We start from the raw sequence: 18,671 nt of genomic DNA, 5'->3' as shown, positions 1-18,671 counted from the left end.
AGCAGAGAGCTGGATGGCCACTTGTAGGAACACCAGGGAGAAATTTGAGCACACATGGGCGCCATGGAAGGCCCATGTCCAGACCGCAACTGTGGTTCCATCCAGTCTAGATGTCGCGCTTCTTGCCTTAGCAGACCCTGAAATTGGGAGACTTGTCCAGGCGAACCTTCCTCCTCCGCATGCATCTTCTGCCGGTGAGCTGAACACATAATCCGGTGAGGCTTGAGGTTCACACTTTCTTTCCCACCCCCATCCCAACTCTCTTCTCTTTCTGTTTCCCCTTTTATCTCTATGCATATTCTCAGGGAAGAAATTTGGTTTTGATTGATTTAGTGTATTCTTCTCTTTTACTATGCGGTAGGAGCCACTTGTAAGGCTTTAACAGTGTTAAGGGGGCACCCCACCCTCTTCTAGTATGAGAGAGGGACCTGCTCATGGGATCGAATGTCTGGAGCGGGAGGGGTGCTGCCCTGGGTTTGTTGAATGGAAGTGACTCTCCGCCGCCATGTATGCTTACATGTAACTTGACTAGGTTGTATGTATTCCTTCACCCCTCTTTCTCCCTTATTTTCCCAATGTATGTTGATTTTTTGTGTTGATTTTCCTTCTCTTTGTTAACTTTTGAAAATAACAATAAATACCAATTACATAAAAAAAAAAAGCACAAATACAGCCCTCTTATATAATGCCGGGAAAGCGCGCTCGTTTATCTCTCCAAGTAACACAAACAGATGCTGGTATCACCTCGAGCTCAAGCTGCTTTTATTTATACTAAACACATGGATAACAAAAGAGGCTGCTGGCTTCAGAATCAGACAATCGAACACTTGTATTCATTCGAAAGAACCATTAACACAGATGTATATATTCAAATAGAAATGCAGTAGTGACGTGCGCAAACGGTCGTGTGCAAAACCATGCGGCAAGCACATTGCTCTGAACACGATCGTGTGCACATTCCCAATGCTACCACTAAACTATGGTCCAGTGGGGCATAACTCTGTATGGTTATACTATGGTTCCCATGTACGCAAATCTGCCTACTTAGGAGTTTAAATGCCATCGCCATGGAGTGGCCAGTTCCCTGGTGAGGCATAAACAAACATCCTTAAAGTGGGGTGCCCCCTAAAAAAAAAAAAATTAAAAGTCAGCAGCTACAAATACTGCAGCTGCTGACTTTCAATAATCGGACACTTACCTGTCCCAGGGTCCAGCTATGCGGGGGGAACGAAGCCCCCCCCTCGTTCCCCGCTCCGCCCACGGCGCCGGCATTCTTAGGCCGCGTACACACGGGCGGATTGTCTGTCCAACTTAGTCCGCTGAACCGTGTTTCAGCGGACAATCCGCTCGTGTGTGGGCTTCAGCGGACTTTTTCAGCGGACAATCTGACGAACAAAGTCTTACGGAATTTCCGTAAGACAGTCCGTTCAAACTTGGTTTTGTCCGTCCAAACTTGGTTTCAGCGGACAGTCCGCTCGTGTGTAGGCAAGTTGGACGGACTAAGTATGGCGCATGCTCAGAAAGGATTTACACGGCCGAAGGTTGCATTGCAGTGTATAGGACGTCGTTGTTCTAGTCCCGTCGTACGTGCTGTAGACGTCATCGCGCACGCTTTCAGCGGACTGTCTGCTCATCGTGTGTGGTCAAGTCCGTTCATGCAAATTTTGAATGGACTGTCTGTCGGATTGTCTGACGAACTTAGTTGGCTAGACAATCCGCCCGTGTGTACGCGGCCTTACTGTGGGCACCTGGCTGTGGCTTCACCCACTGCGCATGCGCGAGCGTGCGCCGTGATACGCTGCACAGTCATCTGGGACACATGACAGGTCCCAGATGACTGTGAGGCGTGAGGGGAAGTGATGTCACCAGCCCGGGCATTGAAGAAGGCAGACTACGAGGGACCCCCTAACAACAGGCATTTAAAGGTGAGTAAAAAAAATTTTTTCCAATTGTTTTTTTTACATTTTTTTATGAATTTTAAGCAATTTTTTATTTTTTTTGGTGGCAACACCACTTTAACCACTTGCGGACCGCCACACTCCAATGTACGTCCCTACTTTGGGGATGGATATCATTGTTATGGCAGCAGCTATCTACCATAACTCTGATATCCCCGTGTTCAGCCGGCGGTCGGTACAAGATAAAAGTGGTCTCTGCGGCGGATTTGTCGCTAGATTACTTTTATCGGTGACGAGAGAGAGGCCCCCCTCACGCCACGATCCGGTGCCCTCCGCCGCTTACCGGAGCCGTCGGCAGCGGTGGAGGCGATCGGATCCTTCTCAGTGCTATGCATGGAGACGAGCAAGAGGAAGATGGCCCCCACCTGTCTCCATGGCAGGGCGGAAGCGACGTCATAGCGTCACTTCTGCCCATAGCTCTTAAAGGGCCATTTTATTATTTTTATTTTTTAAATGACAACATTTTTTTCTTATTTTTTTATTTCATTTTAGTGTAAATATGAGATGGGAAGTCTTTTTGACCCCGGATCTCATATTTAAGAGGTCCTGTCATGCTTTTTTTCCTATTACAAGGGATGTTTACATTCCTTGTAATAGGAATAAAAGTGACACCATTTTTTTTTTTTTTTAAAGAGTGTAAAAATACCGTATTTATCAGCGCATAACACGCACTTTACCCCTTAAAATCAGGGGAAAATCGCGGGTGCGTGTTATACGCCGATCCCCCGCGATTTCCACACCATTTTTGGGCTCTGGGCGGCTTTCAGCCGCCTTCGGCCCTTCTCGCGGCTTTCTGCCGGCCGAAAGCCGCCGAGTACGGCCGTGGCAGCCAAAAGCCGCTGAGTCTGGCCGAAGGCAGCCAAAAGCAGCCAAAAACTTCCGGGCACCACCGAGATACACAGGACATCTCGGCGGCGCCATTTTTAAAAACAAAACCTGACTCACTGAGGGAACAACGATGCACAAGGCTGCAATGACGGACAAACTGCATGACGGACAGGCTGCATGACTGACAGGCTGCAATGACAAGGCTGCAATGAGGACAGGCTGCATGACAAGGCTGCAATGATGGACAGGCTGCATGACAAGGCTGCAATGATGGACAGGCTGCATGACAAGGCTGCAATGATGGACAGGCTGCATGACAAGGCTGCAATGAGGACAGGCTGCATGACAAGGCTGCAAATGACACTGACAAGGCTTCAGATGGACACTGATAAGGCTGCATTGATGGGCATTTAAATGTAAGTTTTTTTTCTTTAAAATTCCCTCCTAAACTTGGGGTGCATGTTATACGCCGGCGCGTGTTATACGCCGATAAATACGGTAATAAATAAAAGGTAAAATAAATAAGAAAAAAAATGTTTTTAAACACGCCCCGTCCAGCTGGGTTTGCGTGCAGAAGCGAACGCATACGTGAGTAGGGCCCGCATATGAAAATGGTGGTCAAACCACACATGTGAGGTATCGCCACGATCGGTAGAGCGACAGCAATAATTCTAGCCCTCCTCTGTAACACAAAACATGCAACCTGTAGAATTTTCTAAATGTCGCTTATGGAGATTTTTAAGGGTAAAAGTTTGTCGCCATTCCACAAGCGGGCGCAATTTTGAAGCGTGACATGTTGGGTATCAATTTACTCGGCATAACATTATATTTCATAATATAAAAAATAAAATAGGCTAACTTTACTGTTGTCTTATTTTTTAATTCAAAAAAGTGTAATTTTTTTTTAAAAGTGCGCTTTTAAGATCGCTGTGTAAATACGGTGTGACAAAAAGTATTGCAACGACCGCCATTTGTTTGGGGGTTCTAAGTAATTTTCTAGCAAAAAAAATGTTTTTCATTTGTAAACACCACATCTCAAAAAAGAGACCCGGTCTTAAAGTGGTTAAAAGAGCAAACAGATTTGGCGTGTCCACAGGAAGGTTTCCGCATCCAATGGTCTTCCACCAGCGTCTGTATGTGTGAATGCCCTCGCATGAGCGTATTATAGCAAACCAGATACCGGGGGGGGCATCTGACAACATACAATAATAAAAATTTCCACAACACCAGACCAGACACTAGGCTTTATATCGCACATTTTGTCATGGTACAACCAAAGACGTAAATGTATTTTATTGGGATTTTATGTGATAGACCAACACAAAGTGGCACATAATTGTGAGGTGGACGGAAAATAATATTTTTTTTACAAATAAATATGTGAAAAGTGTGGGGTGCATTTGTATGGCGCCCTCCGGAGTCAATACTTTGTAGAACCTCCTTTCAGTGCAATTATAGCGGGAAGTCTTTTTGGGGATGTCTCTACCAGCTTTGCACATCTAGCGAGTGACTTTTTGCCCATTCTTCTTTGCAAAATAGCTCAAGCTCTGTCAGATTAGATGGAGAGCGTCTGTGAACAGCAATTTTCAAGTCTTGCCACAGATTCTCAATTGGATTAAGGTCTGGACTTTGACTGGGCCATTCTAACACATGAACAGTGGTGTATTTTGGGTTGGTGCTGCCCTAGGCCTGACGAAACTTGTGCACCCCCTAATTTAAATATGACCCACCCCTTCCTGTCAAGGCCACACTACTTGCTGTTTAAGACCCGCCCCGAAAATAGACTCCCTTCATTTACATAGATTTCCTCTCAATTCCTGTTTGGCTATGTGGCAGGAAGTGAAAGGAAATCCCTGCAATGGGACAGGGATGGTAAAAAAATAAACTGTCAGGGGCTATAACCCTCCCTTACTCTTTCCAAAATGAAAAAAAAAAGTGTTGCCTATAGTTCTACTTTAAGCACAAATTTCTGATAATCTTATGGAGAGGACCAAGAAGATATAACCATGCCAATGGTGCAGTAGAAAACATAGCACAGTGAGGAAGTTTTGTGGTCAGGATGATAGGACAGTTCAAATTAGAAGTGGCGCACCCCCCCCCCCCAGTTGCGGAATGCCGGCCGCCCGCATACCAAAAGCAGCTGCTTTATGGGGGTGCTAGACTTATTTGCCTCTCAGCCCAGTTTGCCCCATAAGACTGGCGCTACACTAACAGCGCAGGCCGGGGGGGGGGGGACTCTTTCTGTGCTGCCCCCTGCAAAATGCTGCCCTAGGCCTGGGCCTTGTCAGCCTAGGCCAGGATACTGCGTTGCACATGAATATTTTTTGATTTAAACCATTCCATTGTAGCTCTGGCTGTATGTTTAGGGTTGTTGTCCTGTTGGAAGGTGAACCTCCCCCCAGTCTCAAGTTTTTTACAGACTCTAACAGCTTTTCTTCTAAGATAGCCCCGTATTTGGCTTCATCCATCTTCCTATCAACTCTGACCAGCTTCCCTGTCTGTCATGTACCAGATAAGACCAGAACTGTGTGGACTGCAACAGAGGAAACCCAAACCTGTATAAGTGAAATATAATGATTTATTAAGGGAAGTGAATAATATAAATACAACCACACAGTGCAATAAACCAACTGACAGACAGAGACCCCCAAATAACAACAGACAGATATGTACAAAATGGGAAATACCAGGAACATAAACGAAGCCAGGCCAGGGTCATACACGGGAAGATCAGCCGATGGGGGAAGGAACACAGGACAGGGAGAGGATAATCGGATCAGACTGCAGCGCAGGGATGACAGGAACAGGTGGGACAGGGTAGGGACCCGGACAGGGAAACAGGATCACAAGTTCAGGGCACAGGAACAGGAACAGGAACAGGAACAGGAACAGGAACAAGAACAAGAACAGATCACACAGCAGCAGGTCAGGGCACAAGGACAATACCAAGGCAAACATGTGAATGCTTGCCAGCTATTTATAGGCCTGTGATTGGCCTCAAGTGACACCTGATTGCAGGAGGTGTTGTCTGCTCCACACTGCCAGGATCCATTCGCTGGTGGACGCCAGTACTGCAGCCCAAAGATGACATAACATCAGCGGGGAAAAGCTCTCCTGACAGTTCCAAACTGCCAGGAGACACCTGCTGGTGGACCTCAGTACTGCACGCTAAAATACAGATATTATCAGCGGATGGAACATTTCCTGACACTGTCCCTGCTGAAGAAAAGCATCCCCACCACATGATGCTGCCACCATTATGTTTCACGGTGGAGATGGTGTGTTCAGGGTGATGTGCAGTGTTAGTTTTCCACCACACATAGCGTTTTGCTTTTAGGCCGAAAAGTAAAATTTTGGTCTCATCTGACCAGAGCACCTTCTTCACATGAGTGCTGTGTCCCCCACATGGCTTCTCACAAACTGCAAATGGGACATCTTATGGCTTTCTTCTTGTCACTCTTCCATAAAGAAGGTCAGATTTGTGGAGAGCACGACTAATAGTTGTCCTGTGGGCAGATTCTCCCCCCTGAGCTGTGGATCTCTGCAGCTCCTCCAGAGTTACCATGGACCTCTTGGCTGCTTCTCTGATGAATGCTCTCCTTGCCTGGCCTGTCAGTTTAGGTGGACGGCCATGTCTTGGTAGGTTTGCAGTTGGGCCATACTCTTTCCATTTTCGGATGATGGATTGAAAAGAGCTCCCTGAGATGTTCATAGCTTGGGACATTTATTTATAACCTAACCCTGCGTTATACTTCTCCACAACTTTATTCCTGACCTGTCTGGTGTGTTCCTTGACCTTCATGATGCTGTTTGTTCACTGAGGTTCTCTAACAAACTTCTGAGGACTTCACAGAACAGCTGTATTTATACTGAGATTCAATTATACACAGGTGGACTCTATTTATTAATTAGGTGACTTCTGAAGGCAATTGGTTCCACTAGATTTTAGTTAGGGTAAAGGGGGGCTGAATACAAATGCACGCCAAACTTTTCACATATTTATTTGTAAAAAATGTTGAAAACCATTTATCATTTTCCTTACAATTCACAATTATGCGCCACTTTGTGTTGGTCTTTCACATAAAATCCCAGTAAAATACATTTTACGTTTTTAGCTGTGACATGACACAATGTGGAAAATTTCAAGGGGTATGAATACTTTTTCAAGGCACGGTAGCAGCAAAGCCTTCATAAATCCAGCAGCATGGCCGTGTATTTTGGATCTCTGTCTGTGCAAATGTTACATATGATGTGTGACAGAGCCATGGTTATCACCTGTGATCGAAACCATTAACCTTTTCCCGAGACGGACAATTTCCTGACATTTTTCTTCATTAGCTGACAACATTCTGAGCTTGTTGGGCTCCCTGAATGGTACTGTTTGTGTGTTCGCTGACGCTTCTTTTAACCCCCGCTCTGTATCATGGTGACCTCCTGTGCCACGTCAGGCGGAAAACGTCAACAAGCGTGTGACCGCCAATGGCACTTAACGCTTGTGTTACATCAGATCTCGACCTGGCTTTTAAATTGGCGTAGCCGTTGCTGATTAAACGTCGGTGCAAAACAAAGAGTTTTCAAGTAGACCCAAGACCTAATTCGATAACAGTTTGTTTGCTAATGAACATCATAACGGTGTTCATTTTGTAGACGAAAACATTTCCGTCAAAGTTTTCATCAGCTTTCAGTCATGAAAACGAAATAAAAAAATAAACAAAAATCAGTTTTAATGCAGATGACTAAAATACGACTAAAACAAAAATGGCATTTTAGTCAAAAGAATATGACTAAAACTAAATTGAAATTTAGAAAAAATGAACACTGGTCAAAAAGCAAAATTCTTGTTTGAGAAACTTGTTTTAATTTATTTACTTGTTTTTTATTATTAACAGAGAGCTGTTAAGGTTTTTTTTTTATATTCAGGTAATATGTGCAAAGGCATTACAGCCAACAGGGTTTACAATTTTTTGTTTCTTGATATTTTAACGGCTTGCCGACCGCATAACTTACTTATACGATGGCAGAGCGGCTCTCCTGCACCGGATCCCGTACCTACTACTTGATCTGGCACTCCAGGGTAGGGGGGCGCACACATAGCTCCCAAATGTCCCTGATTTGGAGGGACTGTCACTGATTTGGAGCAATGTCCCTCTGTCCCTCATTCCTCCTCATTTGTCCCTCATTTTGGTCTGATCCATATAGTTGTATATAAAATGCACTTTTTATCTTTCAAAAAGTGTTTGTCCAGTGCTAAATCTTTCATCCAAATTCTAAATTGCTGCATTTTTCCAATATAAAGTATTAGTAGTGGTAAAAAAAAAACACTTGTGGATTTAATTAACCTTTTTTTTAGGGATGCACCAAAATTTCGGCCCCTGAAACATATCGGCTAAAAATGCCCTTTTCGGCAATTTGCCGAAAGAGAAAAATGTCCGATAATGGAGCCGAAAATGGGGCGTGGCCTGGGTAGGGGGCGGGGGTCTGTGTGTGCAGTCTCTGACCATCTCCTGTACCACGTCCTCTGTCTCTGACCATCTCCTGTACCATGTCCTCTGTCTCTGACCATCTCCTGTACCACGTCCTCTGTCTCTGACCATCTCCTGTACCACGTCCTCTGTCTCTGACCATCTCCTGTACCATGTCCTCTGTCTCTGACCATCTCCTGTACCACGTCCTCTGTCTCTGACCATCTCCTGTACCACATCCTTGGTCTGACCATCTCCTGTACCATGTCCCCAGTCTCTGACCATCTCCTGTACCATGTCCCCAGTCTCTGACCATCTCCTGTACCATGTCCCCTGTCTCTGACCATCTCCTGTACCATGTCCCCTGTCTCTGATCATCTCCTGTACCATGTCCCCTGTCTCTGATCATCTCCTGTACCATGTCCTCTGTCTCTGACCATCTCCTGTACCATGTCCTCTGTCTCTGACCATCTCCTGTACCATGTCCTCTGTCTCTGACCATCTCCTGTACCACGTCCTTGGTCTGACCATCTCCTGTACCATGTTCCCAGTCTTTGACCATCTCCTGTACCATGTCCCCAGTCTCTGACCATCTCCTGTACCATGTCCCCAGTCTCTGACCATCTCCTGTACCATGTCCCCAGTCTCTAACCATCTCCTGTACCATGTCCCCAGTCTCTGACCATCTCCTGTACCATGTCCCCAGTCTCTGACCATCTCCTGTACCATGTCCTCTGTCTCTGACCATCTCCTGTACTATGTCCTCTGTCTCTGACCATCTCCTGTACCATGTCCTCTGTCTCTGACCATCTCCTGTACCATGTCCTCTGTCTCTGACCATCTCCTGTACCATGTCCTCTGTCTCTGACCATCTCCTGTACCATGTCCCCTGTCTCTGATCATCTCCTGTATAAAAAAAAAATTTTAAAATATGTTTTGGTATCGGTTTCGGTTTTCGGCCTAGTGTATTTTTCATTTTCGGTATCGGTTTCGGCACCAAAAACCCATTCGGTGCACCCCTACTTTTTTGGGGTTATTTCCCCTTTAAGGGGGCGTGGCAGGGGGCATGTCCTATGCCTACATACGTTTGCTAGTAGGTGTCCCTCATTCCCATCTCAAAATGTTGGCAGGTATGCATGCGCATGTGACTCTTGTTAGACACAGTACAAGCCAATCAGAGGGTGCTGGCCAATGGATGTCCACCAGCACCCGCTGAACGGAGAGCAGAGACACAGAACAGAGCTCTGCCTGCGGTATGTAAACAAGGCAGATCTCTGTGCTGTCAGGAGCAATGTGCTGGACTTGCAAATCAGGGAATAAAATCCTTTGCTTCTCGTAGTAAAAACAGCACACATAATACACACAAACACTGGTTAGGCACACATTTAACCCTTTGATCACCCTAAATGTTTAACCCCTTTCCCAGCCAGTGTCATTAGTACAGTGACAGTGCACATTTGTAGCACTGATCACTGTATTAGTTTCACTGGTCCCCACAAAGTTTCAAAAGTGTCAGTTAGTGTCAGAATGGCCACCGCAATATCGCAGTCCCACCAGACCTGTTCTGGAAAAGCATTCTTTGAACGGATGAAACCAAGATAAATTTGTACCAGAATGAAGGAAGACAAAAGTGTGCAGAAGGCTTGGACAGCTCATTGTCCAAAGCACACAACGTCATCTGTAAAACATGGTGGAGGCAGTGTGATGCATGGCTTCCAGTGGCACTGGGTCATTGGTGTTTACTGATGACGTGACAGAAGAGAGAAGCAGCCGGATGAATTCTGCAGTGTTTAGAGAGATACTCTCAGCCCAGATTCAGCCAAATGCAGCAAAATTGATTGGACGGCGCTTCACAGTACAGGTGGACAATGATCCAAAACACACTGCAAAAGCAACCTAGGAGCTTTTGAAGGAAAAGAAGTGGAATATTCTGCAATGACCGAGTCGATCACCTGATGTCAACCCAATTGAGCATGCACTTCACTTTCTGAAGGCAAAACTAAAGGCAGAAAGATTCACAAACAAAGAACAACTGAAGACCGCTGCAGTTAGTGCCTGGGAGAGCGTCAGAAAGGAGGGAACCCAGACTTTGATCCATGGGTTTCAGACTTCAGGCAGTAATTGCCAATAAAGGATTTTCAACAAAATATTAAAAATTAACCTTTTATTTATGAATATTTTCATTTGTCCAACTATATTTGAGCCCATGAAAATGGGGGGACTGTGTATAAAAATAGTTGCAATTCCTAAAATTTGTGCTTGATATTAATGTTCAACCCCTTGAATTAAAGCTGAAAATCTGCACTTCAAATTTATTTGAATTGTTTCATTTTAACTTTATTCTGGCGGCATCCAGAGCCAAAAGTATGAATCAAGTGCCTGTGTCCAAATATATATAGACCTAACTGTATATACCATATATTGTAGATGCTTTAACTTTTGTGAAAACCAATTAACCACTTACAGACCGGACCATTTTGCTGGTCAAAGACCAGACCACTTTTTGCGATTCGGTACTGCGTCGCTTTAACTGACAATTGCGCGGTCGTGCGACGTGGCTCCCAAACAAAATTGACGTCCTTTTTTTCCCACAAATAGAGCTTTCTTTTGGTGGTATTTGATCACCCCTGCGGTTTTTATTTTTTGCGCTATAAACAAAAATAGAGCGACAATTTTGAAAAAAACTCATTATTTTTTACTTTTTGTTATAATAAATATCCCCCAAAAATATATAAAAAAACATGTTTTCCCCTCAGTTTAGGCCGATACGTATTCTTCTACATATTTTTGGTAAAAAAAATCGCAATAAGCGATTATTGATTGGTTTGCGCCAAAGTTATAGCGTTTACAAAATAGGGATAGTTTTATAGGATTTTTATTAATAATTTTTTATTATTTTTTTTTTTTACTAGTAATGGCGCCGATCAGCGATTTTTATTGTGACTGCAACATTGTGGGGGACCCATCGGACATTTTTGACACATTTTTGGGACCATTGTCATTTATACAGTAATCACTGCTATATAAGTGCAGTGATTCCTGTGTAAATGACACTGGCAGTGAAGGGGTTAACCAGTGGGTGGCAGTGTAGGGGTTAAGTGTTCCTAGGGGTGTGTTACTAACTGTGGGGGGGTTGGGCTTTCATTTAGTGAACACTGATCTCTGCTCCAATCACATGGAGCAGAGATCAGCGTCACTAGTTGCTAGGCAGAATGGAGAAATTCTGTTTACACGGCATTTCCTCCATTCAGCCGTCCCGTGAGATGATCGCGGGGATGCCCGCGGCGATCGAGTCCGCGGGTCCCGCGACCGGACTCACGGGGGTCCCGACCAGCGCAGGAGCGCGCCGCCGCCGGCGCGCTCCCGATGGCAGAGCGGCATTGAAGATTGGACGTACCTGTACGCCAATATGCCTGCCCGTGCCATTCTGTTGACGTACATCGGCGTGCGCTGGTCGAGAACCGGTTAATATACGCATATTGGGATTTATTTACCAAAAATACAGAATACATATTGACTTAAATTTATCAATAAATTAGATTTTTACAAAGTTTTTATTGGATGTTTTATAGCAAAAAGTAAAAAAAAATGAAAAATTATATATATATACAGTATCTCACAAAAGTGAGTACACCCTTCACATTTTTGTAAATATTTTATTATCTCTTTTCAGTGACAACACTGAAGAAATGACACTTGTCTAAAATGTAAAGTAGTGAGTGTACAGCTTATATAACTGTAAATTTGCTGTCCCCTCAAAATAACTCAACACACAGCCATTAATGTCTAAACCGCTTTTAACAAAAGTGAGTACACCCCTAAGTGAAAATGTCCAAATTGGGCCCAAAGTGTCAATATTTTGTGTGGCCACCATTATTTTCCAGCACTTCCTTAACCCTCTTGGGCATGGAGTTCACCAGAGATTCACAGGTTGCCACTGGAGTCCTCTTCCCCTCCTCCGTGACTATATCATGGAGCTGGTGGATGTTAGAGACCTTGCGCTCCTCCACCTTCTGTTTGAGAATGCCCCACAGATGCTCAGTAGGGTTTAGGTCTGGAGAAATGCTTGGCCAGCACATCACCTTTACCTTCAGCTTCTTTAGCAAGGCAGTGGTCATCTTGGAGGTGTGTTTGGGGTCGTTATCATGTTGGAATACTGCCCTTCTGCCCAGTCTCCAAAGGGAAGGGATCATGCACTGCTTCAGTAGGTCACAGTACATGTTGTCATTCATGATCCCCTTAATGAACTGTAGCTCCCCAGTGCCGGCAGCACTCATGCAGCCCCAGACCATGACACTCCCACCACCATGCTTGACTGTAGGCAAGACACACTTGTCTTTGTACTCCTGCCCTGGCTGCTGCCCCACGTGCTTGACACCATCTGAACCAAACATGTTTATCTTGGTCTTATCAGACCACAGGACATGGTTCCAGTAATTTATGGTCTTAATCTGCTTGTCTTCAGAAAACTGTTTGTGGGCTTTCTTGTGCATCATCTTTAGAAGAGTTTTTCTCCTGGGATGACAGCCAGGCAGACCAATTTGATGCAGTGTGCGGCGTATGATCTGAGCACTGAAAGGCGATCTATTTCCCAAAGACAACTTCTGGATATGACGCTGAGCACGTGCACTCAACTTCTTTGGTCGACCATGGTGAGGCCTGTTCTGAGTGGAACCTGTCCTGTTAAACCGCTGTATGCAGCTCAGTTTCAAGGTCTTGGCAATCTTCTTATAGCCTAGGCCATCTTTATGTAGAGCAACTATTCTTTTTTTTCAGATCCTTAGAGAGTTCTTTGCCATGAAGTGGAACTTCCAGTGACCAGTATGAGAGAGTGAGAGCGATAACACCAAATTTAACACACCTGCTCCCCATTCACACCTGAGACCTTGTAACACTAACGAGTCACATGACAATGGGGAGGGAAAATGGCAAATTGGGTCCAATTTGAACATTTTCACTTAGGGGTGTACTCACTTTTGTTGCCAGTGGTTTAGACATTAATGGCTGTGTGTTGAGTTATTTTGTGGGGACAGCAAATTTGCACTGTTATACAAGCTGTACACTCACTACTTTACATTGTAGACAAGTGTCATTTCTTCAGTGTTGTCATATGAAAAGTTAGAATAAATTATTTACAAAAATGTGAGGGGTGTACTCACTTTTGTGAGATACTGTATATATATATAATATATATTTCAAAATTGTCGGCTTTTATGTTTATAACGCAAAAAAAAATAAAAAATGCAGAGGTGATCAAATACCACCAAAAACTCTGATGTAAGGGGTGCTGCAATGGGGACTTTTTTTGACCAAAAAATATTTGTAAAAAATATAATGTTCACATTAGGAACACTGATGGAGATATAGATGCAAGGGGGACCCTGATTGGTACCCCAATGTAAGGAAGACTCTAATGGGGACTTAAATGTAAGAGGGAGCTCTGATGGGGACAATAATGTAAGCAGGGAATAGGATGGGGACCCTTATGTGGGAAGGGGGATTCTGATGAGGACTCTGATGTAAGCAGGACTTTAATTGCGAAATTGATACCAATTATTATCTAATCAATCAGATTTAATGCCAGCAGGATAAAATGGTGCATGTAACATTACTAACCAGGTTCTTTTTCCCTGCAGCTCTTTGGATTGGGCTCAGTGGCCCAGGTGGTTCTGGGTAAGAAGGAATACGGACAATACCTGAGCATTAACCTGTCCTTTGGGATCGGTGTCACAATGGGTATCCACGTGGCCGGGGGAATCACCGGTGAGTACTCCAGCTTCCAGGTTCAAATACTACACCGACGAGGAATTTGTTAAACTGTCACCGAATGTGTGCAAATAGCAAATCAAATCTTTCGCTAATGATTGTCTTGTTCCAGTAAATAGGCAACAAAAGTGTAACTCCAAGTGCAGCCAACACTACTTCACCACCAAACTTGGTGATCACTTTAAAATTCTAAGTTTGAGATGTTGTAAGAAAAAAAAAGTTGTCTCCATCAATGGCTCTGAAAATGTGCTCAGATCTTCTTCTTAGTCATCACCAATCATTGTTCCATTGATTTGCTCTTTACAGAAGACCGCTACTTATCAATAGCACATCCAGAGAGATGCATTATCAAAAGAGATCACACAACACTAGAAATGGATTTGCCACCCAGACCAATTCAAAACAAAACACTAAAGTTAGCCTGATTTTTTTGTTTGTATAATGTGAAAGATGATGTTACGCCGAGTAAATAGATACCTAACATGTCACACTTTAAAATTGTGCACACTTGTGGAATGGCGCCAAATTTCGGTACTTAAAAATCTCCATAGGCGACGCTTTACATTTTTTTACAGGTTACCTGTTCAGAGTTACAGATGAGGGCTAAAATTATTGCTTTCACTCTATCGTTTGTGCGGAGCGTGGTTTGAACTTTGTTTACATTAGCGGGCGCGACGTTTGTATGCGTTCGCTTCTGTCAGCGAGCACACAGGGTCGGGGGGGTTTAATTTTTTTTTTATTGTTTATTTTACTTTAATTTTTATATTTTGACACTTTTCCTTACATTTTTTTGATCACTTTTATTCCTATTACAAGGAATGTAAACATTCCTTGTAAAAGGAATAGGGCATGACAGGTCCTCTTTACAGCGATATCTGGGGTTTATAAGCCCCCACATATTTCCTCTAGGCTGGAAAGCCTAAAATCAAGGCAACTGCAGTATTTACAACGCACATACCATCACGCCCGGCCTCCGAAGGTCATAGAGATAATCAGAGACCATCTGATTCAGGGTCAGTTCTATGGTAAAAATGGTCGCCGCCGACAGATTAAATCTCTGGCTCACCGATCGCATGGGAGAGCTGTTAGAAGCACCAGAGGGGGTCCCCTCCGGCCATCTATAAAAACAATCAAGCGGCTGAACAGCCACTGTGATTGTTTTGTTTTTACGTTGTAGGGAATCACCGGCAGAAAAAGATGATATCTGAATGATGTCTGTAGCTGCACCCATCATTCAGATATCCCCACTCAAAGTCTGAGATATCATATGACGTCGTTGGGTGTGGAGTGGTTAAAGATGAACCTCCGGGATCAGCAAATATTGTTTAAATCCATTCATTATGTGTATTCTTCTTAATTCTGTACTTCTGGCGTGCTTTGTGTATTTCTTCCAGATCTGTGTAGTCATTCAGTGTGAGACTTCCTGTAATAAAGACTACTCACTGCTGCTCTCTTTCCTTGTGCAGGGTGACTGGTCTTGTCTCCACCCCCCTCCTTTAGTTTCCTCAGTGATCCTGTAGTAGATGGTGCCTGGAGGGCCCCTCCTACTGCTCTGCTCTCTGCACAGGATACGTACAGCACAGTGATTATGTCATTGTTACTTTTACAAGGGTTTCAAAAAGGAAGGGAGAGCAGCAGGGGGACACAGGGCTGTGCTGCCACCCCAAACAAGATAATGATTGCAACAAAAAACTAGGGACTTTCTAGAGCGGCTCCCAAGAACATAAATTCAGCAAATATATATAAAACATTATTCCATATATTCCATATTTATTAATATGGGCAGCACAGTGGCTGGCACTTCCGCCTAGCAGCTCTAGGGTTGTCGATTCTAAACCCAAATGTGGCACTACCTTCCTGGCATTTGCATGTTCTCCCTATACCTGTTTGAGTTTCCTCTGGGTACTCCGGTTTCCTCCATATTCCAAACACACGCTGGTAGGTTAATTGGCTCCTGTCTAAATATGCCCTAGTATACAGGTGCATCTCATAAAATTAGAATATCATCAAAATGTTAATTTTTAATTAAAATGTTTAATTCAATAAAAAAAAAAAATAACTCAAAGCAATGACTGTTTATTGAAACTCAGACACATACTTTATACCCCACAGGAGGACAGTCCCCTCCTGATCACATTATCCTAACAATACAAATTGTAAGCAGGGATATAATTAACATAATGTAGCGAAACAACAGCCAACATATACTATAAACATTAAGTTAATTAAGAGGTAACAACAATGTCTGGGGAATGCCCAGGAAAAAAACCAAAGCCTACTTACCACCAGCTCGCAGACAACCAAATGAACCTGTCTAACAGTATGCGTTAAAAACAGGGGTTTAGTCCGCACGCATTTGCAAACGCATGCGTTAGCCACAGAGCCACGTCAAGGCACCCTGGTATCTGTGGTCCTAACACTAACATATAAGTGTCCCCGCAGTGGAGGCACATGCATTCTGATGGTTAAGCAACTAGCCACCTAGGTGAATCAAGGCCCACTCAGACAATGTTGTGACTAATCGGGAGCTTCCACTCAAGGTCAGACTGCCCGGCACCAATCTCACAGAGTACATTACACATTATCAAAAGTATAAACACATAACATCTCATAATAGTTCCATAACAAGTTAAAGTTTTCGCAAGGTTATTCTCATCTCCAAGTGATAGGACAGACAGAAACAATAGAACGATGGGAGAAATACACTTGACACATAACACCATAAACAGATTATATCAGAATACTGCAGAATCAGGTTATTTTGAGCTGATGATATTAACATCTGTTTTGAGTCTCACAGTCTGAAGCAGTCATTGCTGGTAATGGGGTATCTAGGCCCTAAACATGGATAGCGGCCCTAGATTCCCAGAGTCTGTGTGTTTTGGGGAGACAGGAACTTGAATCAGAAATAAGACCACTCAAAGGGTCCCTCAGGCACACACCTCCCAAGGAGCAGTGCTTCCTTAAAAGCCAGGGCCCATAGTCAATATTCAAGAGGCTAGCCTGCAGTCCCCTCCAAAAGCCTTGGTCCCAGTTTGGTCTGTCACACTTATATTCTGATATACACATTGTATATACAAAAGTAGCACCTGAAAAGTCCCATTGTTAATTCTTGGTGGTGGCAATGTAAGTTTAGGGATGTGGACCACTTTGAAGGCTGATCATCCATATAATCTATCACTGAACTCTTGAATGGAATAACCAATTACATGTAAAATAATAAGAATGTCAACTTACTACAGCATCTTGTCTCTTTCAGGGGCTCACATGAACTGCGCTGTGTCCTTAACAAACTGTGTGTTGGGAAAACTTCCATGGAAGAAACTTCCCCTGTACATGTTGTCCCAGATCATTGGATCCTTCCTGGCCGCTGTGGTGGTGTTCTGCCTATACTACGGTACTGAGTATGACTTTATGGTCTTATAAGGATTCAGAAACATCACACTTCTCAGGATGTGTGAAGTGCCACAAGGCTCTTAGGCTGCATTCACACCTGAGCGTAGCATTTTCAAGCAGAAAATCGCGCAAATTTACCGTGATTTTGCGGCGTTTTTTTACCGCGGTTCGCTGCGTTTTTACAGCGATTTGCTGTGATTTTGTGCAGGGCAAAAGGTCACCAATGTTAAAAGAAGAAAAACGCCAAAATCTGCTCAATTCGAGCGACAAAAAAGGGTCTGGAACTTTTTTGAGCTTCAGGCGTTTGGCTTCAGGTGACATGGAGTGGAGATGTGAACCATCTCCATTGAGAATAATAGATTTTTTCCCCTCTAGCGTTTTGTAGCTTCAGGCTTCAAGCTACAAAACGCTCAGGTGTGAATGGGGTCTTAATGTGTGTACTGGGTTTTGCTTTCCTTTGTTTATCATAGTCAGCAGTGAGGACTAAAAGTAACAAACAATAATTACTTATGAATATACGTAATGTATTACACGTATATTATTCATAATATACACGTATATTATACTTATGAATATTTTATTATCTTATGTCGAGCCAGTAGCAGATGTTGGGAATCTTGTCACATGTTCTCCAGTTTTTCTCTATATCTCTTCTTGTAAGAAATCTGTTGAGTACAGAGCTCAGTAGTTCAAGATTAAATATAAAGTATTACCCAAAATATAAAATAAACTCTTAGGCCGCGTACACAGGGGCGGACTGTTCGCCCAACTTAGTTTGTCAAACAATCTGACAAACAGTCCGCTCAAAATTTGCATAAGTGGACTTGACCACACACGATGAACGAACAGTCCGCTGAAAGCGTGCGCGATGACGTGAACGGCACGTGCGACGGGACTAGAAAAACAACGTCCTATACACTGCAATGCAACCTTCGGCGTGTAAATCCTTTCTGAGCATGCGCGGAACTTAGTTTGACGAACAAGCCTACACACGAGCAGACTGTCCGCTCAAACCAAGTTTCAGCGGACTGTCTTACGGGAATTCCGAAAAACTTTGTTCGTCAGACTGTCCGCTAAAACTGTCCGCTGAAGCCCACACACGAGCGGACTGTCCGCTGAAACACTGTTCAGCGGACAAAGTTGGGCGAACAGTCCGCCCGTGTGTACGCGGCCTAAAAAAACAACACCAAATAGCTACCTTTCTGTTGGCCTGCACAAGCACCTCAAAGCCAAAGTGCCTCAAAAAGTGAACCTCCATGGA

The 18,671-nt window shown here is 43.9% G+C and overlaps 1 protein-coding gene across 1 annotated transcript in view; it reads left to right on the top strand.

Annotated features, from left to right (window-relative positions):
* Positions 1–18,671, top strand: part of LOC143941130 (aquaporin-7-like) — a 90,576-nt gene that overhangs the window by 50,225 nt on the left and 21,680 nt on the right. Inside the window, exons 3-4 of the mRNA XM_077463116.1 lie at positions 13,885–14,011; positions 17,274–17,411. Of these exons, the coding sequence (XP_077319242.1) occupies positions 13,885–14,011; positions 17,274–17,411 (265 nt within the window). The remainder of the gene's footprint in view (positions 1–13,884; positions 14,012–17,273; positions 17,412–18,671) is intronic.

Source organism: Lithobates pipiens, unplaced genomic scaffold, assembly GCF_037356315.1.
Source record: "Lithobates pipiens isolate NorthernLeopardFrog02 unplaced genomic scaffold, aLitPip1_a1.2 Scaffold_3, whole genome shotgun sequence".
NCBI classification, from domain to species: Eukaryota; Metazoa; Chordata; class Amphibia; order Anura; family Ranidae; genus Lithobates; species Lithobates pipiens.
Note: the sequence above shows the minus strand (reverse complement) of the source record. Positions and strands in the feature narration are given on the sequence as shown.